The 23,522-nt window shown below is 40.6% G+C and overlaps 2 protein-coding genes and 1 long non-coding RNA gene across 4 annotated transcripts in view; all 3 read left to right on the forward strand.

The window, feature by feature from the left end:
• Positions 1-1,501: 1,501 nt before the first annotated feature.
• LOC103508212 (RAB6A-GEF complex partner protein 1) overlaps positions 1,502-23,522 on the forward strand; it is a gene marked incomplete at its 5' end in the record, with an annotated part of 30,493 nt that continues 8,472 nt past the window's right edge. Inside the window, 14 exons of the mRNA XM_026822862.1 lie at positions 1,502-1,612; positions 1,868-2,048; positions 4,624-4,812; positions 6,740-6,977; positions 8,790-8,928; positions 12,578-12,961; positions 14,315-14,437; positions 15,627-15,861; positions 16,959-17,191; positions 18,146-18,317; positions 18,385-18,512; positions 18,842-19,370; positions 20,888-21,107; positions 23,191-23,290. Of these exons, the coding sequence (XP_026678663.1) occupies positions 1,502-1,612; positions 1,868-2,048; positions 4,624-4,812; positions 6,740-6,977; positions 8,790-8,928; positions 12,578-12,961; positions 14,315-14,437; positions 15,627-15,861; positions 16,959-17,191; positions 18,146-18,317; positions 18,385-18,512; positions 18,842-19,370; positions 20,888-21,107; positions 23,191-23,290 (2,982 nt within the window). The remainder of the gene's footprint in view (positions 1,613-1,867; positions 2,049-4,623; positions 4,813-6,739; positions 6,978-8,789; positions 8,929-12,577; positions 12,962-14,314; positions 14,438-15,626; positions 15,862-16,958; positions 17,192-18,145; positions 18,318-18,384; positions 18,513-18,841; positions 19,371-20,887; positions 21,108-23,190; positions 23,291-23,522) is intronic.
• LOC113466989 lies at positions 2,819-4,046 on the forward strand. 2 transcript variants are annotated; one of them, XR_003391218.1, is made up of 2 exons: positions 2,819-3,014; positions 3,866-4,046. It is a non-coding gene; the product is annotated as an uncharacterized LOC113466989 (long non-coding RNA). The 2 variants fall into 2 exon arrangements; XR_003391217.1 differs by lacking the exon at positions 2,819-3,014 and adding an exon at positions 3,381-3,430.
• Positions 19,483-23,522, forward strand: part of LOC113466985 (RAB6A-GEF complex partner protein 1-like) — a 6,718-nt gene continuing 2,678 nt past the window's right edge. The window contains exon 1 of the mRNA XM_026822869.1: positions 19,483-20,203. The gene's annotated coding sequence lies outside the window, so the exon portion shown is untranslated. The remainder of the gene's footprint in view (positions 20,204-23,522) is intronic.

Raw genomic sequence — 23,522 nt, forward strand, 5'->3', positions numbered from 1 at the left:
GGAGCGGGAGAGAGGTTTTTAAATCCAATTTTTCCATTAAAAGTTTATATTATCAAATTACCTATGAAATTCATAAATTATACCTACGTGTTCTCAGTTTTCACTGTCATTTCAATGTCACAGTTTTCATTTCCTTGCTCAAAATCTCAAATGTGGGTGTGAAAGGAAATAAGAAACTAGAACTCAGTTGTACGCGCGGATATGGGCGGGAGAGTAAGAGTACACCCACAGACATACAAATCACGTTTTGATCTTGCCAGAATAAGAAAAACTACTGTGAACGTTATACTTTGCTATATTTTATCCGAGAGGCGCCGCGCGCGCGCGCCATGTCATTAATATTGGATCTGGCTGAGCAGACATTTAAGCGACATAACGAAACTGAATTACGCTTGTGCGTAGGAGAAAAGGTAGAGCGTGGAGTGCGAGAGGGTAGCGCGCGAGGTGAAATTTTTTGTAGCCTAATCGATAACAACCCAGCAATTGCCCTACTCAGGGTGATTAACCACTCAGGTGGGTGAATTGCAAAGGACTGAGACAAAGAAGAACACCTGGACACACCCATTTGATAACGGAGGCAAGGAAGAAGAAGAAGAAGAAGAAGGAAGAAGAATAATAAAAAGGTAACAATGAAGCGGATCATCCCGCAAATCAACTGATGTAGGTACTCTTACAACTCTAATAAGAATTTATGATTTTTTTCTTCTCTTTCAGATCACTTACATGGGAGGATCACGATGAACTAGATAAATAAGGAGGGGAGCAAAACAAAAAACCTCACTATAAAACAAGGGGAAACAAACATCAAAATGGTATTTCGCCGATTAGGATGGCCAAAAAGTTTTAAACTACCTAAGTGTAAGCCAGAGGCAAAATGAACCGATATATTTTGCTCCTCTTGAATCCATCGTGTGTAACCGAGACGTGTCCTATTTGCATAGCCTGAGCAAACCATGAATCCCTGTCTATCCGCACGTGGTTTTGCACAAGTAGAGTATCTATTCCAGAGAAAAGGAAATGATTAATTATTTTAAATTGCCGCGGGTTTCGATCCAGCCCCGGGGTGGATTTATCCTGTGGGATAAATGTTCGTTCTCGGAACGGCTGGCTTTCTCTATCCTGTCTTCCTTCTCCTTCGATTTCAGGACGATAAAACCATAGCAGTTACAGTTCCCTCTGTCAAACCTCTAAAAAAAAAAAAAAAATGTGCTGAATTTTTATGAAGTGTTTATTTAGTTTGAGTCAGCATGGTTTTTCAGTCAATTTTACATTTTTTTTTTTTTTTTTTTACTTTTAGTTTTGTAATTGACATAAAAAAAAAAACAAAAAAAAAACAAATAGGTACAACTATTAAACTTCTTTTTTTATTATTATCATTAAACTTCTATTGATTTAAATTTATAAATAACATTGTCGGAAGTGTAGTGGTTAGCACAGTGGATTTTGGAGTACTTTTATGTGATCCACATGCTTATTATTACTTTCTCATTATGTTTGTTTTCAGCCCTGTCTTCCTATCACATTGCATACAAGAGATGAGCAGAGTATTCAGGACTTTGGTGACAATGCGTTAGTTCAATGGAAACCAGACTCGAGTATGCTAGTCGTATCAGTAAGTTTTTTCATACACAAAAAGCCCACTAAGAGGCTTAGATGTAGCTGCCCCAAGGGATGGGTTTAGCTTATATGTTGTTGTTGTTGCGGCTTTAGCTTTCGCCGAATGGCGATAGCAGAATAAAGAAAAGATGTCTTTTTGTATCTGCTATACACCAGGGTAGATATAAATTATTGTGTCGTCGAAAGCACCAGGTCAAGGAGGGTAGGTATACCCTGACAGCTCTTAATGTCTCCTTCTCCTTCTCCCCAGCAAACGCAAGGTCTATGGGCACCCCACCTGGACGATGCCCAGTGTTCGGCTCTCAATCACAAATACCGGCTCATCGCTTTCGGGCAGTCCAATGGGCAGACCAGTGTATACGTTATAGATGAACATACAGGGGGACTGCACATATCTCACTCCCTCATAGTATCGGATAAAGTGTATACAGGTTGGTTGAAATTCGTGTGAGGAAGCAAGAAACCTGCCTTGTTGGGTTACCAGTCCAATGGACAGACCAGTGTATACGTTATAGATGAACATACCGGTGGACTGCACTTATCTCACTCCCTCATAGTATCGGATAAAGTGTATACAGGTTGGTTGAAATTCGTGTGAGGAAGCAAGAAACCTGCCTTGTTGGGTTAGTTTTTGTTGTTGCTCGACAACAGTTTTTGTTGTTGCTCAAGGCGCTCGACTGGTAAACAGGAGGGCGTGGGTTCAATCCCAGCCGAGGTATGGAATTTTATCCTCAAATTAATTTGAGAATTTGACCACAATAATAGTAGTAGCCTACTGCTGGAGTAAAGGGACTTTTCAGTCCTATGCGAGCAGTATAAATAAGCACTATTATTATTATTATTGTTGCTAACGCTTATCGACAATCATTCATTCACTTCTAGGTCCAGAATTTTTTTGGTCCAGAGTGGCTTAGTGGTCAAGGCGCTCGCCTGGTAAACAAGAGGGCGCGGTCCCAGCCAAGACATGGAATTTTATCCTCACTCATATTGAGAAATTGACCACATAATAATTTATCTCTAAGGGTTAGGTGGTAGAGCGTTAACCTCGCCTAGTGGTTGCCTTCCACTCCAGAGTCTATTATATGTAAAAAATGTTTTGGGTTTTTTTTATCTCATCCTCTCACGGTTCACCTCCGTGGACCAGTTCTTATCAAAAAGAAAAAGAAAATTTTGTAAACAAACCACTTTTTGAAGTGTTTTTTAAATCCAATTTTTCCATTAAAATTTAATATTAATCAAATTACCTATAGAAATTCATAAATTTACCTACGTGTTCTCAGTTTTCCTGTCATTTTCCATGTCACAGTTTTCATTCCTTGCTCAAAATCTCAAATGTGTGTGAAAGGAATTAAGAAAACTAGAACTCAGTTGTCCACATCAGATGATCGCAGGTAAAAGTAGGTACACCCACACATACACATAAATCATTTTTTGATCTTCTGAACCACCTACTGACCTACTGTACTTTTTATCCTGGTCAATCTATTGATTGGTCTGACTGGGGGACTCTAAACAGGGAGGATACCAGCCTGAAATTACCCTTGCTAAAGAAATAGGTTGAGTGCAAAGGGAATGAATCCACTCGTATAAAACTTGAAAACCAAATGACAGCCCAAACCTACCACCCTAGCTAGGGCTTCTTGTAATGTAATGTAATTTCTTTATTGGCAAAATGTAATGTAAATGTAAATGCTGTTTCTTTGTGTTATTATATCACAACTTTGGTGCTCACTGCAGCATTGTAGGATTTTTCCCAATATCTCAATAAGAAAACTAGAACTCAGTTGTCCACATCAGATGATTGCTGGTAAAAGTAGGTACACCCACACATAAATCACTTTTGATCTTCCAAACTACCTACTGTACTTTTTATATTTTGTCCAGGCCATTCTATTTATTGGTCTGGCTAGGGGACTTTAAACGGAGCATACCAGCCTGAAATTTCCCTTGCTAAAGAAATAGCAAAGCTTGAGTGCGAAGGGTATCCACTCATCAAGTTTTTGTAGCCTAAATCAAATAACAGCCCAAAGCAATTGCCCTAGCTAGGGTGATTAATCACCCTAGCTAGGGCTGATTGAAAGGCTGACAAAAAACACTGACCCCCATTTGAACTCGGGAAAAGGCAAGGAAGAAGAAGAAGAAGAAGAAGGAAGAAGAATAATAAAGGTAACAATGAAGGATCATCCCCAAATCAATGATGTAGGTACTTTACAATTAATAAAATTACTTTTTTTTCTTCTTCTTTCAGATCACTAAATGGGAGGATGACTGATCTAGATAAATAAGCAAAACAAAAAACCTCACTATAAAACAAGGGGAAACAAACATCAAAATGTATTTTCCGATAGGATGGCCAAAAGTTTTAAACATACCTAAGTGTAAGCAGAGGCAAAATGAACCGAATATATTTGAATCCATCGTGTGTAACCGAGACCGTGTCCTATTTGCTATACTGAGCAACCATACCCTGTCTATCTGGTTTTGCAAAGTAAGTATCTATTCCAGAAAAGGAAATGATTTTATTTAAATTGCCGCGGGTTCGATTCCAGCCCGGGGTGGATTTTATCCTGATGGGATAATGTTCGTTCTCGGAACGGCTGGCTTTCTCCTATCCTGTCGACAAGTTAAGATTGACATTAACATAGACAAGACATTTAGGTACAACAAACAATTCTACACATGCCTTCACTCACACATATTGCCATACACATCTCACAATTAAAGCACTAATCAAAATCAAATCATGAATCTTTGTGGTGAACCAGAGACATTTTACATTTGTAATGCTACCACTGGTCGCTACTCGATTAAAGTAGCTACTCACTTGTCCTCACGAGGCTGAGTGCACTCCGAACTCCAAGCACAGAGCCGAAAAATCCCGTAGTATGCCTCTCATCAGATGGGCGAGAAGAAACACAATACTTCCCATTTAGGTGCTAGGTCAACACGAGAACACCAGAAAGTAACCCGTTGAAATATTTGCAATTGAAATGTCTCCTTCTCCTTCTCCCCAGCAAACGCAAGGTCTATGGGCACCCCACCTGGACGATGCCCAGTGTTCGGCTCTCAATCACAAATACCGGCTCATCGCTTTCGGCCAGTCCAATGGACAGACCAGTGTATACGTTATAGATGAACATACCGGTGGACTGCACTTATCTCACTCCCTCATAGTATCGGATAAAGTGTATACAGGTTGGTTGAAATTCGTGTGAGGAAGCAAGAAACCTGCCTTGTTGGGTTAGTTTTTGTTGTTGCTCGACAACAGTTTTTGTTGTTGCTCAAGGCGCTCGACTGGTAAACAGGAGGGCGTGGGTTCAATCCCAGCCGAGGTATGGAATTTTATCCTCAAATTAATTTGAGAATTTGACCACAATAATAGTAGTAGCCTACTGCTGGAGTAAAGGGACTTTTCAGTCCTATGCGAGCAGTATAAATAAGCACTATTATTATTATTGTTGCTAACGCTTATCGACAATCATTCATTCACTTCTAGGTCCAGAATTTTTTTAGGCTCAATGGAATTGGTCCAGAGTGGCTTAGTGGTCAAGGCGCTCGCCTGGTAAACAAGAGGGCGCGGGTTCGATCCCAGCCAAGACATGGAATTTTATCCTCACTTATATTGAGAAATTGACCACATAATGATTTATCTCTAAGGGTTAGGTGGTAGAGCGTTAACCTCGCCTAGTGGTTGCCTTCCACTCCAGAGTCTATTATATGTATTATTATTATTTTAGTCGCGGGTTCGATTCCCGCCCGGGGCGAAACAGATAATGTTCGTTCTCGGAACGGCTGGCTTTCTTCAATCCTGTCCTCATTCTCTCTTCGATTTCGGGATATCAGTAGTTACATTTCCCTCTATCAAACCTCTTTAAAAAAAAGTCCCCTAAGAAGAAGACAAGAATATAGGTTTTTTTTTAAGAGCTTTGACAGAGGGAACTGTAACTGCTATGGTCTTATCGTCCCGAAATCGAAGAGAGAAGGAAGACAGGATAGGGGGTAGGAATTGAACCCGCTGCTTAGTGCTAACAAGACAGATGCCCTACCAACCGAGCTAACTAGGCTGGCACAACAACTTGTGATAAACAAGTTGTTGAATTTGATTTTTTTTTCTACTACTGTTGTATTATAGGGGGTGCCGGAACTTTTGTGCGCGGGCAAACATGGGATGCAAGTATGAATGTGAGTGTAACTGTTGTGTATGTGGATGACACCCCTATTCCTCTCTTAATCAATCCATCAACAAATAATTTGTATACCCCTTTTTTAAATTTAAACAAGGTTTATATTTATACTCGTATTTGCATATTTGTACCTATGAAAATAAATAAGACCTTGTTTAAACTGCGGGAGTAAAGGGACTTTTCAGTCTCATTCTGGCAGGATAAACAAGGTATATTCTATTCTATTCTATTATCTGTCCCAAAATCAAAGAGAGAAGGACATTAGTATAGGAGAAAGCCAGCAGCTACCCTTCAAACTGCCTAGGGTGGCTGAGTTTTTATTTATTTAATGCTATCGATTAAAATTCCGTTTGTTATAATTTACAGACCACTCTAGGCTACCTTATATTCTACAAGTTGGAAGTGGACAATTCCATGAAGAGTGGGATCTACGAGCAGATCGATTCTCCGCAGCCCAACCTATGCCGAGAAAATGTTGAACTATTCACCAAAGAAAATATTCCCAGCCTTACTCTATCTGTGGTAAGTAGAGATGCTTTTCTTTAATTCTATCTATTCTATATTATATTATAAACTTATTCTTACAGGGGAGCTAGGTTCAGTATCGTGTATGCGTTATACTCCAGATGGCCGAGCACTAGCCCTGGCTTGGTCTAGAGGTGGCTTCTCTCTATCGTCCACAATGTAATCTATTCTATTCTATTCATATTCATATTCTATTCTATTCTATTCTATTCTTACAGGAGAGTTAGGTTCAGTATCATGTATGCGTTATACTCCAGATGGCCAGATGGTAGAGCACTAGCCCTGGCTTGGTCTAGAGGTGGCTTCTCTCTATCGTCCACAATGTAATCTATTCTATTCTATCCATATTCTATTCTATTATATTATATTCTATTCATATTCTATTCTATAATATAATCTATTCTATTCTACAGGGGAGCTAGGTTCAGTATCATGTATGCGTTATACTCCAGATGGCCGAGCACTAGCCCTGGCTTGGTCTAGGGGTGGTTTCTCCCTATGGTCCACCTTCGGTTCTCTACTAATGTGCTCCCTGGCGTGGGACTATGGGCTCCGGAGTCCGGATACCGCCGGTAATCCACTCCTGGTTCGGAGTATGGAGTGGGGAGCGGAGGGATATCAATTGTGCATGATCCGGACTCAGGATAGTAGGTAAGTTCCTAACACTGTTTACTCCGGATATCCGGAGAATGATATATAGACTATTAATAAAATCTCAGGCCACCCTTTTAATTTTTTTACTGTTCACCCTGGGAAGCTGAAATTTTGCACGCAGCCCTTGATTATGATAAAGAATTTCGGGAGGTACTCAAAATTTTGAAGGCCCCCCAAAATTTTGAGTACCACTCAAAATTTTGAGTGCTTTATCATAATTTCAGCTTCCCAGGGTGAACAGTAAAAAAATTAAAATGGTGGCCTGGGACTTTATGAACAGACTGTATATTTTCTTATCCCTTTGATATTAATCTAATATATAAAAATCTGGTGTGAACATTCCTTATCCTATTGAATGATGCTTATTTGAGTGTTCTTTTACCCTAACTTTTACAATACTCCTAACTGTTTAGTCAATATAGCTGAAAACCGCCAAAAAAACGGTAGAAAACCACCAAAAAGCGGTCAAAATACCGCCAAGCGTAGCAACCATCTCAACTAAACGTTTTGTGTTGCATCTTAGTCACATTTATGAACTACATACCAAATTTCAAGTCTCTAGCTTATACCGTTCCGGAGATATTGTTAAATTACACCGAAAACCGCCAAAAAGCGGTAAAAGTAGAGATGTTTTTTGTTGATACAGGCTGGGAGCCACTGCAAACTCTTGACGTTCACATGCCTCCCGGCACGCTTCATATGTAAAGACTGAAAGGTCTACTCAGTCAGATGTCAGATCCCAACTCCCTATACTAATAGAAATTTGAAGATTAGTAAGATACATGTGTTAGGATTTTACTCATTAACTGAAGTTCAGATGTCAGATCCCAACTCCCTATACTAATAGAAATTTGAAGATTAGTAAGATACATGTGTTAGGATTTTACTCATTAACTGAAGTTTTTGTTGTGCCTTTAGCTTTAGCCAAATGGTGATGGCATGGCAGAATAAAGAAAAGATATCTTTTTTTTATCTGACATACACCTGGGTGATGGTCTCTAGCTGTGTGCTTATTCTTTAAAAAGAGAACCTTTTGAAGAGCTGCCAGTTAGCTATGGTTAGGGTTCTCCTCCCTGTTTATAGTTTATAATAAATAAGTAAATGTCATTTCTTTGTGTTATTATATCACAAACTTTGGTGCTCACTGCAGCATTGTAGGATTTTCCCAATATCTCAATAATCCTAAAATCCAAAATGTTTACCTACCATGCTGGCACCGGTCGCTATGCGCATTTATATGTCATAGCTACTCATTTTCCTCACGAGGCTGAGTGGGCCAGTCACGGAATCAATCATTTGCATGATACAAATTTTTTGACATCATCGGAAATCAAACCCGGGTCTCCCGCGTGCAAGGCGAGCTGTTTATAGTTAATAATATGATTTTTATTAAATTAGATAGGCAGGAAACCTTGTTTAGTAATTGCCCTCCCTGTAGGGCGTTAAACAAGGTATATATACTTATATATAAAAAAAATAGTTTATTACAACTCTGTTTGTTCTATTACAGATGACTCAAGTGGCGGTACCAGGTTCGATCCCCGCTATGGTCGGTATTCGTGACGAGCTTATGGTAACCTCATCTAGTGCACAAATATGGCGATACAAATGGGACGGACATTTGAATAGAGATTATTGTTTGGATCTGAGGCGCATTCCATTCTGTATGGACCAACAAGTCTCTAAAGGTAAGAAGGTCCCGGGTTCGAATCCCACCATCGACAAAAATTTGTATTCGTTTTTCGATTGCAAATATTTCAACGGGTTACGTAAAAATGATTATTGATTTTGATAATGATAATTTTCCAGGTGTAAAGGGAGAGCGAGTGATGCAGAGACTTTACGACAGAAACAATCAGACAACAAGACTGAAAGCAAGACAGAGATGGAAGATGAAATCATTTTGTATAGCTTCGTAAAAAGTGTCCTGGCTACGAATCCAACCATGGTAAGTAACATTGAGCGTGGTTAGTAGTTGGACGGGTGACCGTTTGTGCTTTTGACTAATGGAAGACATGGAAAATGAGGAATCAAATGCGCCATAACTCCGCTCCTGATTGTCGGTTCGAGATCAAACTTGTATGAAAGCACTACGTTTCTTAAGGCCTTTGATATAATATACATATCACAATCAGGGGGTTCCCATTCCTTTACCTGCCTCGGTGGCGTAGTGGTCAAGACGCTCGCTAATCCAACCATGGTAAGTAACATTGAGCTTGGTTAGTAGTTGGACGGGTGACCGTTTGTGCTTTTGACTAATGGAAGACATGGAAAATGAGGACTCAAATGCGCTATAACTCCGCTCCTGATTGTCGGTTCGAGCTCAAACTTGTATGAAAGCACTACGTTTTTTAAGGCCTTTGATATAATATACATATCACAATCAGGGGGTTCCCATTCCTTTACCTGCCTCGGTGGCGTAGTGGTCAAGACGCTCGCGTGGTAAACAGGAGGGCGTGGGTTCGATCCCAGCAGAGGCATGGAATTTTATCCTCATTTATTTGAGAGTGTGACCACATAATAATGGAGCTCTAAGGGTAAGGTGGTAGAGAACGCCTCCGGCCGGATTAATATTTTTTTTTGTCCTTTGGGGCCGGATTAATATTTCGTTTTTTGGTCATTTGGGGCCGGATTAATATTTTGTTTTTTGATCCTTTGGGGCCGGATTAATATTTATTTTGTCCTTTTGGTCGGATTACTATTTTTTGGTCCTTTTGTGCCAGATGAATTATTTTCCGTTTCCATCCACAGCGGATAAAAAGCTGGACGTGACACACATCCAGTCTATCGACGTGTGTAATATCATCTCTGTCGATTTTTTTTTCTTTTTTTTTTCTACTGCTGGTTTAAAGGGTATCTTCATCCTATTTGAACAGTATACTCGTGAGTAAGTTCTATTTTATTCACATTCTATTCTTAATTATTTTACTGTAATTAGATATAGATATTAATATAATTATATTTTGTGTTTCTAATTGTATTATGTATAAACATTGTCAACATACTATCATGTATTTGGACAATAAAAATAATTGAATTGAATGTTCTATTTGCAGCTGTTCCTATAGTAGAGTCCAACACATACATAGTAGACATAGAATATTCCCCACTAGTGGGAGGATTTTCAGTTGTATTCAACGACGGGCGTGCTGCTTTCCTGACGGCGAGTTCACTCAAATTTGACCCCAATGTAAGTGGCGCCCTTATTGTCTCCTTTGTAGGTTTTTTGCGTTCAGTAAGTTTTTTTTCCATTTTTTTTCGATGTAAGATAAAGTTCGCCCCGAGAAGGAATCGAACCCGCGACCTAACGCTTTCAATTTTTTTTTGGTGTAAGATAAAGTGCTCCCCGAGCGGGAATCGAACCCGTGGCTTAGCGCTATCACCGAACACCTCTATCCTGAAGCTTGATAATATATTCCATTATTATCCCTTTGTCTTCTCTTTTCCCTTCTCTTCTTTCCCCTATTCTTCTATCTCGCCGACAGGTTTATCCTGTTGGCGATCGTTGGTTGGGTGGAAGAGCTCAAGGTGTGAGAATCCTGCCATTGAAGCCTTTAAAAAAAAAATCACACTACCCTCCAAGCTGACAAGGTTGTTGAAAGAAAAGAAAAGGTTTTACTTAACGTCAGTGTTGAAACGTTTTCAGTGACGGGGGGTTTCATTACCTTACCCATAACTCAACCTGAGTGAGGCTGGGAAAAGTAAACATTTTGTTTTAACTTGACAAGTTGATACCCTAATTAATAGAATAGAATATAATAGAATAGAATATACCTTGTTTATACTACCAGCATAGGACTGAAAAGTCCCTTTACTCTCGCAGTCTAAACAAGGTCTTATATATTTGATTGGTAATAATATTACATTTTATGGAACAATAATCAAGACCTGTTTAAATTAAAAAAAAAGACAAGTTAAGATTGACATTAACATACATAAGACATTTAGGTACAACAAACAATTCTACACATCATGCTGCCGTTCCATCTGAATATTTACCCGCTCGGTAAGTACTACTCGGCCCATCAGCACAGTTTCATATCCAAGCGGATTATGCTGCCGTTCCATCTGAATATTTACCCGCTTGGTAAGTACTACTCGGCCCATCAGCACAGTTTCATATCCAAGCGGATTATGCTGCCGTTCCATCTGAATATTTACCCGCTCGGTAAGTACTACTCGGCCCATCAGCACAGTTTCATATCCCAGCGGATTATGCTGCTAAACGTTACAATGTTAAGAGCTCAATCTTTGGATTTAGAGAATCCTGCCCTTAAGCCTTAAATAATAGTTGATAATAGGTTTAATCTAAGAAGAGTGTTCGAAGGAAAATCGAGCTTTGAGCCAACAGTATGAATAAGGTTCATTAGAAATCTTCCAGGTATCCTAGCCGACAACATTAATAGGGTTCTCTAATTATTATTCCAGGTATACTCTACGAAGAAGCCATACTCCTGGGTGTGGAAAATGACGCGGCTCTGTACAGTTCTGCAGACCCTAGCTCTGTATTCTCCTTACCATTCTCCCTGCTCAAACGAACTAGTCAAGTGTACATACATCAAATTCTGAGACAACTTATCCGACGAAATCTAGGTAAGAATAGAAAAAAAAACATTGATATCCCCTTCAAAAACATCTGGGGAAAAAGAGGTGCCAGGAAAAAAGAAGACCCTGCTCTATGTAGTTCTGTAGATCCTACCTCAGTATTCTCTCTGCTCAAACGAACTAGTCAAGTGTACATACATCAAATTCTGAGACAACTTATCCGACGAAATCTAGGTAAGGATTGGAAAAAAACACTGATATCCCCTCCAAAAACATCTGAGGAAAAAAGAGGTGCCAAGAAAAAGGAGAGACCCTGCTCTGTACAGTTCTGTAGATCTCAACTCAATATTAAAAGACGTCACGATACAAGAAATGGCCCACAAACGAATTACACCTGTGTTGCCTGCAAGGGACAGTTGATGTGACGTCATCGCGTACGGGAGCGTATGTCGTGACGTCAGAGTTTAAGATTTTCCGGTATATTTTAAATCGATTTGTTTCGGGATCTAAAAGTCGTAGAAGAAAAAGAAGAATTCCCTAGTTTCTCATTTTTCCTTTGATTATTTCACCTTACAACCTCACCTAAATGGGTGCATCAAGTCGATGTGTATCCACACATAGTCCACGGCCGTCGATCGATGTCGACTAAAACCGTCCACACTGCCTCGACATAGACTCACCTCGTTGATCGATGGACGTCGCTGGACACAGTTTAAGGTCTGTCATCGAAGTAAAATCTTGGTACTCATTTCGCTCGCTCCTTTTCACTATAGGTTTACCGTCATATAGGTTTTTAAAATGTATCATTGTTTCCCCTCAGGTTATCATGCGTGGGAGATAGCGCGGGCCTGCACATCACTCCCCTACTTTCCTCACTCACTCGAATTACTCCTCTCTCTCTCTCTCTCTCTTACCTGACACAGGCCCGAATTGTTGAGTCGGAAGAAGCGTCCTATCTCGCACGAGTTGACATCACATCCTCGCTTAGGCATCATTCCGATACCGCGCTGCGGGTCCGGGGTTTGAAACGTGTTGATGTACTCTGTTCCCAGTCTCATCAAAGTCATCTATTCCTGCAAGGCGAAGACAAACTGTACATTAATTTCGGCTCAGGTCTATCCCGTCTCTATCAGATGTCAGAAGACGGACCGACCTCTCTGTCAAGCGGCGAAGTTAGCCCCTCTATCTCATCTAGTTTGATAGAGAACAAACAGTGGCATGTAGTGTCGCTACCAGCGATCCTGCAAGGCGAAGACAAACTCTATATTAATTTCGGCTCAGGTCTATCTCGTCTCTACCAGATGTCAGAAGACGGACCTACCTCTCTGTCAAGCGGCGAAGTTAGCCCCTCTATCTCATCTAGTTTGATAGAGAACAAACAGTGGCATGTAGTGTCGCTACCAGCGACCTATGCGGCGACCAACTGGCCTATACGAGTAAGTGTAGCGACCTCTATATCTAGCGAGTAAGTGTAGCGACCTCTATATCTAGCGAGTAAGTGTAGCGACCTCTCTATCTAGCGAGTAAGTGTAGCGACCTCTCTATCTAGCGAGTAAGTGTAGCGACCTCTATATCTAGCGAGTAAGTGTAGCGACCTCTATATCTAGTGAGTAAGTGTAGCGACCTCTATATCTAGCGAGTAAGTGTAGCGACCTCTCTATCTAGCGAGTAAGTGTAGCGACCTCTCTATCTAGCGAGTAAGTGTAGCGACCTCTATATCTAGCGAGTAAGTGTAGCGACCTCTCTATCTAGCGAGTAAGTGTAGTGACCTCTAATCTCATCTAGTTTGATAGAGAACAAACAGTGGCATGTAGTGTCGCTACCAGCGACCTATGCAGCGACCAACTGGCCGATACGAGTAAGTGTAGTGACCTCTATATCTAGCGAGTAAGTGTAGCGACCTCTATATCTAGCGAGTAAGTGTAGCGACCTCTCTATCTAGCGAGTAAGTGTAGCGACCTCTCTATCTAGCGAGTAAGTGTAGCGACCTCTATATCTAGCGAGTAAGTGTAGCGATCTCTCTATCTAGCGAGTAAGTGTAGTGACCTCTCTATCTAGCGAGTAAGTGTAGCGACCTCTATATCTAGCGAGTAAGTGTAGCGACCTCTCTATCTAGCGAGTAAGTGTAGCGACCTCTCTATCTAGCGAGTAAGTGTAGCGACCTCTATATCTAGCGAGTAAGTGTAGCGACCTCTCTATCTAGCGAGTAAGTGTAGCGACCTCTCTATCTAGCGAGTAAGTGTAGCGACCTCTATATCTAGCGAGTAAGTGTAGCGACCTCTATCTAGCGAGTAAGTGTAGTGACCTCTAATCTCATCTAGTTTGATAGAGAACAAACAGTGGCATGTAGTGTCGCTACCAGCGACCTATGCAGCGACCAACTGGCCGATACGAGTAAGTGTAGTGACCTGGCTTCACTTCGAGTCCGAGTAAAAGTAGCGACTCGATCTAATGCTGGGGTTTACCAACTCGGGATTAAGATGAAACTAGTATTTCCCTATACTTAACAGCCAGGTCAACCTCGGATTGAACTCAATCCTGAGACAATCCACGGTGGTAAAACTCGACCTGAAGGTCTTACACTCATATTTATGAACAAAAATTCTTGCTCTCAAGTCAGACTTTCCCGCCCGGGTTGTACTATATCTTGAACAGATAAGGTTAACTTCTGGATTTCTCCTATCCTGTCTTCCTTCTCTCTTCGATTTTGGGACAATAAGACCTTAGCAGTTACAGTTCTCTCTATCAAACCTCTTGGAATAAAAGTCCCCTTGCTCTCTTGTTCACAGCTAGCTGCCATAGATAGTGAGGGGAAGTACCTAGCTGTAGCGGGACGATGTGGCATAGCACACTACTCACTCCTAACCAGAAAGTGGAAACTGTTTGGAAATGAAACTCAGGAGAAAGATATGGTAGGTACATTTTTTTTATTTATTTATTTTTTTTTTTACTTTAAATACTTTCATATTTATTTTTGAACCAACAACACATAGGTAGCAAAATAACATAAAAAGTAAGTACGCTTTTGATTCAAGCTCATGAGTATTATTACTAGGTACCTATAACAATATTTAGCTCATGAAAGTTATTGTAACCCTTTCAATTCTTTAAATTTCAGTGCATGGAAAAATGTATTCTGTTAAAAGTTTTTTAATCAAAAAAATACTTTTTTATAAGCTTTACATTTTTTAAGTTTACCTCACTTGCGGCGCCCCCTTGCTATTGTTAAAACTTCGAGAACACTAGCTTTTTTAAGTTGTTTAATGTGTTTGTGCTCATCCGTTTCTGTGCATTTCTCAAACTCTGACGTCACAATTTTTTAAACTTTTTCCTTAGAACCGCAAATTCAAATTGAATTTTCGACCTGTTAAAATTACTGTTTCGGAGTTTTGACCTCAGATTTGAATTTTTTACAACTTTTTACGTAGGAATCGACCTTTTGTTCATAATTTATACCCAAATGCAACTGCTCCATTGTAGGATTTTTCCAAATATCTCAATAATCCCAGCACCGGTCGCTATGTGGATTGATATTACATAGCTTATACTTTCTTACTTCAAGGTCTATATATAATTTTACTTTCTTACTTCAAGGTCTATATATAATTTTAACTATATACCCACCCTCTTTCTCTAATCTTTTCTCCAGTCTCTTCTGTGTTCTGTGTACCTCGTTGTTTACCTAAGTGTTTTGTGTAGCCCTGATGATGGAGGGAGCGCCTCCGAAACATGTAGGCATTTAATTTACAAATAAACTACAATTTTTGAAGGTCTGTAAAATATAGATACCTTTTGGTTCTCCTTTTCAAGTTATAAATAACAATATATCGTAAGTGTACCATTTATTCGCCCACCTAAAAAACGTACCATTTATTGGCCCACCTGGCCACATTTATTTTTCTAATTTTCGTTTTTATGACTACAATTTTTGAATAGCACTGGTTCGATAGCAGTCTTTAAGCCCTTTCTTTTGATGAAATTGGATCTTGAAAATTTTCGTCCAGTTCAGACTTGTGGCGTAGGTACAGGTGGGGCCAATAAATGGTACGTTTTTAGATGGGCGAATAAATGGTACACTTACCCTAAATAAATGATCATCAGGTGGTATTTGGGGGTCTCCTCTGGTATGCCCACTCCTGGATTGTAGCCGGCTGCTATTCCATCCCGACCGAAACCGACGAGATACGATTCTACCCGAAAGATCTTCGGCTGTGTAACGATCACATGATCTCCATCCCCGTGTCCGGACAAGTATTCCTGTTGGAGAATTTAAGAAACCGGATACTGACTTTCACAGCGGATTGTCGGATTTATATTTACAATGTGGAAGAAATGGGTAAGATTTTTGTCTTTTTCGGGCCGGATTTATATTTTGTTTCAATTTTTGTCCTTTGCGAGCCGGATTTAATGTATTTTTAAGTATTGTCCGGACAAGTGTTCCTGTTGGAAAATTTGAGAAACCGGATACTGACTTTCACAGCGGATTGCCGGATTTATATTTACAATGTGGAAGAAATGGGTAAGATTTTTGTCTTTTTCGGGCCGGATTTATATTTTGTTTCAATTTTGGTCCTTTGCGGGCCGGATTTAATGTATTTTTAAGTATTGTCCGGACAAGTGTTCCTGTTGGAGAATTTGAGAAACCGGATACTGACTTTCAAGGCGGATTCCCGGATATATATCTACAATGTGGAAGAAATGGGTAAGATTTTTGTCTTTTTCGGGCCGGATTTATATTTTGTGTCAATTTTGGTCCTTTGCGGGCCGGATTTAATGTATTTTTAAGTATTGTCCGGACAAGTGTTCCTGTTGGAGAATTTGAGAAACCGGATACTGACTTTCAAGGCGGATTCCCGGATATATATCTACAATGTGGAAGAAATGGGTAAGATTTTTGTCTTTTTCGGGCCGGATTTATATTTTGTTTCAATTTTTGTCCTTTGCGAGCCGGATTTAATGTATTTTTAAGTATTGTCCGGACAAGTGTTCCTGTTGGAAAATTTGAGAAACCGGATACTGACTTTCACAGCGGATTGCCGGATATATATCTACAATGTGGAAGAAATGGGTAAGATTTTTGTCTTTTTCGGGCCGGATTTATATTTTGTGTCAATTTTGGTCCTTTACGGACGGATTTAAATTGTAAATGAAGGGATTTAATTTATGTTTAATGTTGGCGGGGCTAAGTATCTCTGTGTGGAATCGACATTCCTGATTGGAATATCCAGTTCTATACGTACAAGGTAGAATTATATTTTAGTCAATATCAGACCGGATGTATCTCAGTTTTTTTGGTCCTTTGGGTCCGGATTAATATTTTGTTTTTTTGGTCTTTTTGTGCCGAATTAATATATTTTGTTTTTGGGCCTTTGGGGCCAGATTAATATTTTTTTTTTTTTTGTCGGATTAATTATTTTCCGTTTCCATTCACAGCGGATAACAAGCTGGACGTGACACACATCCAGTCTATCGACGTGTCCGGCCTGTGTGTTCATCCGGCCTGCATCGTCTCCATTACACTCACCTCCATGAGGCCCGAGTCTAGAAGTCAGACCGGCAATAAAGCCGGCAATAGAAACCAGCATGGTATGAGTCGGGGTAGAGATAGTTTCGTCATGAATGTGAGCGGAAGACTGTTGCTTGTACATCAGTTCGATGAATCACAGGTAAATATGACTTAATTTTGGTCCCTTGGACCGGAATCAGTTTGAATTTTGGTCATTCGGGCCAGATCGAATGTTAATTTTGGTCCTTTGTTGCCAGATTGAATATATCTGGAATGTTGGTCCTTTCGGGACGGATTGAATTTGAAATTTGGTCCTTGTAGGGACGGATTAAAAAAAGAAAAGAAAAAAGTTTCGAATTATAAACACTCATTTATTTCGTAGCATTTTTTTTTCCAATAAATCATTTTTCATTTATTTTTAAACATATACAATCATTCCCTACAATTTTGGTCCTTTGGACCGGAATCAGTTTGAATCTTGGTCATTCGGGCCAGATCGGATGTTAATTTTGGTCCTTTGTTGCCAGATTGAATATATCTAAAATGTTGGTCCTTTCGGGCCGGATTGAATTTGAAATTTGGTCCTTTCGGGCCGGATTGAATTTGAAATTTGGTCCTTTCGGGCCGGATTGAATTTGAAATTTGGTCCTTTCGGGCCGGATTGAATTTGAAGTTTGGTCCTTGTAGGGACGGATTAAAAAAAGAAAAAAGTTTGGAATTATAAACACTCATTTATTTCGTAGCATTTTTTTTTCCAATAAATCATTTTTCATTTATTTTTAAACATATACAATCATTCCCTATTGCTGATTTTACTCCTTGTCTAAACCGTAGACATAATTGTCTACAATTTAACAACTGCCACATTAGATTCAAGTGGTCTGTGTCTTAGCATGCTCATCCCGTAGTATGCCTCTCATCAGATGGGTGATACGAGTGCAAATTTTTTAACGATGGTGGGATTCGAACCCGGGACTAGCAAGCAAGAGCGTTACCACTGTGCTAACCGTGCCCTCAATTTGAATTTTGGTCTTTCGGGGTCGGATTTACATTGTACCAAAACAACTTTTAATATCCCTCCCCCCCTCCCACTGGTTTAATTTTTTCTTCCCAGGTGGTCGCAGCGCCCACCGTGCTCGCGTCAAACGTGGAGACCATCTGGGTGCCTTCCCCATCCGCCGCGGTCAAGCACCCCTCTCGCTCCCGCCCTCATCTGACCGAGGCCCTATGGCTATACTGCGGTGTGGCGGGGATGCGGGTCTGGCTCCCGCTGTTTCCCCGGCAAAGTATTCTCTTAACCTCTCTATACCTCACCCTGCACTTAACCCCTTCTTTGTGTTTCTCTATTTCAAGATGGCGGCCAAGGTACGGCAGAAGACTTCTACATGGACATCATTCTCCAGCGGCACGCTCGACGTCTATTGGTGGCACATCAACTCAAACATCTCGGCTACTTTGCCGCTACTCTAGACTTTCATCTGGTAATATAGCTAATCTGAATTAATCTACATCTTACTCTAAACTTTTTTCGAATTTAAACACTGTAGCCGAAAAAACATTGACCCCAGCGAATTTTTTTTCGGCTCTGTGCTTGGAGTTCTAAGTGCACTCAGCCTCGTGAGGACTGCTTTAATCGAGTAGCGACCAGTGGCGGCATTAGCAGTGTACAAGGAGTCTTGAAATATATGCAAATTGATTGCAAAGGAGGCACTTAGTAATGCTGTGATATCCACGAAAAGTTATTAAAAGGCTCCGCTTTTACACACATAAATTCACGATTTGATTTCTTTATTTATTATTTCCCCCCCAGGTGGAGTGGTTAGCTAAGGAGCGACCTAGAGCGGCCCGTATCGACAATTTCATAGCCGCTCTCAAGAATCTGCACACGGACTTTGCCCGGCCTTATCCACACTGCACTCTAGGGGCCCTGACCGGATTTGAGAAGGCGAGACAATTCAATGTAAAATTCAACCCGGATAAGTTTCAGTATAAACAAGAACAAGTCAAGTTCTTGGGAAAAGAGATCTCGAAGCAAGGGGTCAGACCAGATAAGGAACAAGTGGCTGCTATTGTTAACATGGAAAGTCCCAAGAATAAGAAAGAGCTGATGAGATTCTTGGGAATGACGAAGTACCTTGCTCAATTTATTCCCAAATTATCGGAGTTGACAGCACCTCTAAGAGAGTTGACAAAAGATAGAATGGAATGGACGTGGTCCAACCATCATGAAGATTGTTATGTGAGGCTGAAGAATGTGATGGCAACGCGTCCAGTACTTCGTTTTTTTGATGCCAGTAAACAACTGGTTATTGAAACAGATGCGTCCAAAGATGGTCTGGGTTCGTGTTTGTTGATTGAAAATCAACATCCAGCACGAGCAACAAATCCGATCGGGAGTCTACGGGAAACACGAAGAGTAAGTAAAACACGAAACAACCCGAGGTCAGCCGATCTAGCACGAGTAACAAATCCGATCGGGAGTCTACGGGAAACACGAAGAGTAAGTAAAACACGAAACAACCCGAGGTCAGCCGATCTAGCACGAGTAACAAATCCGATCGGGAGTCTACGGGAAACACGAAGAGTAAGTAAAACACGAAACAACCCGAGGTCAGCCGATCTAGCACGAGTAACAAATCCGATCGGGAGTCTACGGGAAACACGAAGAGTAAGTAAAACACGAAACAACCCGAGGTCAGCCGATCTAGCACGAGTAACAAATCCGATCGGGAGTCTACGGGAAACACGAAGAGTAAGTAAAACACGAAACAACCCGAGGTCAGCCGATCTAGCACGAGTAACAAATCCGATCGGGAGTCTACGGGAAACACGAAGAGTAAGTAAAACACGAAACAACCCGAGGTCAGCCGATCTAGCACGAGTAACAAATCCGATCGGGAGTCTACGGGAAACACGAAGAGTAAGTAAAACACGAAACAACCCGAGGTCAGCCGATCTAGCACGAGTAACAAATCCGATCGGGAGTCTACGGGAAACACGAAGAGTAAGTAAAACACGAAACAACCCGAGGTCAGCCGATCTAGCACGAGTAACAAATCCGATCGGGAGTCTACGGGAAACACGAAGAGTAAGTAAAACACGAAACAACCCGAGGTCAGCCGATCTAGCACGAGTAACAAATCCGATCGGGAGTCTACGGGAAACACGAAGAGTAAGTAAAACACGAAACAACCCGACATTACACCAGTGTTGCCTGCAAGGGATAGTTGATGTGACGTCATGGCGTACGGGAGCGTATGTCGTGACGTCAGAGTTAAAGATTTCCCGGTATATTTTAAATCGATTTATTTCGGGATCTAAAAGTCGTAGAAGAAAAAGAAAAATTCCCTAGTTTCTCATTTTGGTGTGCCAATACCTGCCTCGGTGGTGTAGTGGTCAAGGCGCTCGCCTGGTAAACAGGAGGGCGTGGGTTCAATCCCAGCCGAGGTGTGGAGTTTTATCCTCATATAATTTGAGAATTTGACCACAATAATAGTAGTAGCCTACTGCTGCAGTAAAGGGACTTTTCTGTCCTATGCAAGCAGTATAAATAAGCACTATTATTATTAGTATTATTATTATTATTATTATTTTTCCTTTGATTATTTCACCTTACAACCTCACCTAAATGAGTACATCAAGTCGACGTGTATCCACACATAGTCGACTGAAACCGTCCATACTGCCTCTACATAGATTCACCTCGTTGATCGACGGCCATCGACTATTTGTGGACACTGAACACAGTTTAAGGTCTGTCATCGAAGCAAAATCTTGGTACTCATTTCGCTCGCTCCTTTTCACTATAGGTTTACTGTCATATAGGTTTTTAAAATGTATTATTGTTTCCCCTCAGGTTATCATGCGTGGGAGATAGCGCGGGCCTGCACATCACTCCCCTACTTTCCTCACTCACTCGAATTACTCCTGCACGAGGTTCTAGAAGAGGAAGCAACGTCTAAGGAGCCAATACCTGATGCCCAGCTACCCAGCGTCATAGAGTTCATACAGGAATTTCCCGTGTATTTATCCACCATAGTACAGTGTGCTAGGAAAACAGAGATAGCACTTTGGGGGTGAGTACAAACCCGATACGAATCTGATTTTATAAATTAATTCTATTAGGCTATCACAAACTCAAACTGTTTTGACTTGGCGGGCGAAGCGCTACCGCTCTCCTTAATACAAAACACCTTGGCGAAATTTCATAGTAGGGATTTTGCAAACTGGTTCACAAAAAGAACTGAAATCCCCTACAAAAACATCTGATGTAAAAACGAAATGCCAAGACCAAGACTTTTTTCTAAATTAATCAAGGTTACCTACAACGTACGAACATGATTTTACAAACCGGTGCTATCACAAATACAAAACACCTTGGCACAACTCCTCATTAAGGATTTTGCAAACTGGTTCACAAAAAGAACTGAAATCCCGTACAAAAACATCTGATGTAAAAACGAAATGCCAAGACCAAGACTTTTTTCTAAATTAATCAAGGTTACCTACAACGTACGAACATGATTTTACAAACCGGTGCTATCACAAATACAAAACACCTTGGCACAACTCCTCATTAAGGATTTTGCAAACTGGTTCACAAAAAGAACTGAAATCCCCTACAAAAACATCTGATGTAAAAACGAAATGCCAAGACCAAGACTTTTTTTTCTAAATTAATCAAGGTTACCTACAACGTACGAACATGATTTTACAAACCGGTGCTATCACAAATACAAAACACCTTGGCACACTATGCTAACAGTTCCATTTTCCTATCAATTTCAGGTCTCGTTCACCCCCAGCCTACCCAGGGGAGGTGCTGAAGTTCGGCCCCTTGGGGCACAAACCTCTACCAGGTGGTGGCTCCATAATAGGAGATTCCGGGTATATGAGTCAAGACCCCGTCCTCCAACCCCATAGTGGTGCTATGCACAGGATAGAGAGAGACGAGAGGAGTATCCTGTCTGAAGATACCAGTGTGTTCTATACAGGTGAGTAGGACTCGTGTGGTCTGTGTCGTAGCATGCCCATCCCGTAGTATGCCTCTCATCAGATGGGCGAGAAGAGACACAATACTTCCCATTTAGGGAACAAATATACTGCTTTGACCAATGCCGTTTAATGTCACGTCCATTTTGTAATGGCATTTCAGTCCTAGTAAACAAATGATAAGCGATAAAATTGCTCACGTGACTATCATCACTACTATCTGTATTTCCTATTGTAACTGAGGTTGGTAATAACAATTTTCTGTCTGTTCTATTTGCAGAAGGAGGTGGTGGTCATCAAAGTCCATGGATCCCCTGGTCCTGCATAGAAGAAGAAGACTCTTCCCTTACACAGTCACCCACACCTATCCGACTAGAGTGGTCAGACATTCCTTGTACTCAGGTCAGTAGGGTGCACACATCTAACTATGAAAAATCTGGTGTGAACATCACACCACTTTCCTTATCCTATTGAATGATGCTTATTTGAGTGTAACCGTTTTGTCGGTATAGCTGAAAACCGCCAAAAAACGGTCGAAAACCGCCAAAAAGCGGTCAAAATACCGCCAACCGCAGCAACCATCTTAACCAAACGTGTTGCATCCTTGTCACATTTGTGAACTACGTACCAAATTTCAAGTCTCTAGCTTATACCGTTCCTGAGATATTGTTAAATACACCGAAAACCGCCAAAAAGCGGTAAAATGCCACCAACCGTTGCACCGGTCTTAACCAAAAGTTTCGTGTCGCATCCTTGTCACATCTGATCTCCCCTACAAAAACATCTGATGTAAAAACGAAATGCCAAGACCAAGATATTTTCTAAATTAATCAAAGTTACCTACATAAAGTATGCTCTGGGCGGGAAAGCGATATAGACTCGGCCTGACTAGGGTGTTATTTATTCTTTTCCAACATTTCTTTCCTTGTATGTTCTAGATATCTATTTGGAGCTGCAGGGAAACCCAAGGACTTGTTTCAACAATGTCTCTTATCGAATGTTGATCTCCCCTACAAAAACATCTGATGTAAAAACGAGATGCCAAGACCAAGATTTTTTTCTAAATTAATCAAAGTTACCTACATAAAGTATGCTCTGGGCGGGAAAGCGATATAGACTAGGGTATTATTTATTCTTTTCTAACATTTCTTTCCTTGTATGTTCTAGATATCTATTTGGAGCTGCAGGGAAACCCAAGGACTTGTTTCAACAATGTCTCTTATCGAATGAGTTAGACACGGCTGCTTCGTATCTGATTATATTACAGGTATGTAAATTAAACCCTGAGAGCTCTTTCTTTTCCTTTTCCTCAAGAAATTACCTATTTGAAAGTTCGATTTTTTTCTTTGCTCTGTGCTTGGAGTTCGGTGTACACTCAGCCTCGTGAGATCAGTTGAGTAATGAATAGCTACTTTAATCGAGTAATTACATTACCAGTGTAAAAAAAAAAAAAAAAAAAAAAAAAAAAAAAAAAAAAAAAAATTATTTGAAAAGGGGGC

This window comes from Diaphorina citri, unplaced genomic scaffold (genome assembly GCF_000475195.1).
Source record: "Diaphorina citri unplaced genomic scaffold, Diaci psyllid genome assembly version 1.1 scaffold378, whole genome shotgun sequence".
NCBI lineage: Eukaryota > Metazoa > Arthropoda > Insecta > Hemiptera > Psyllidae > Diaphorina > Diaphorina citri.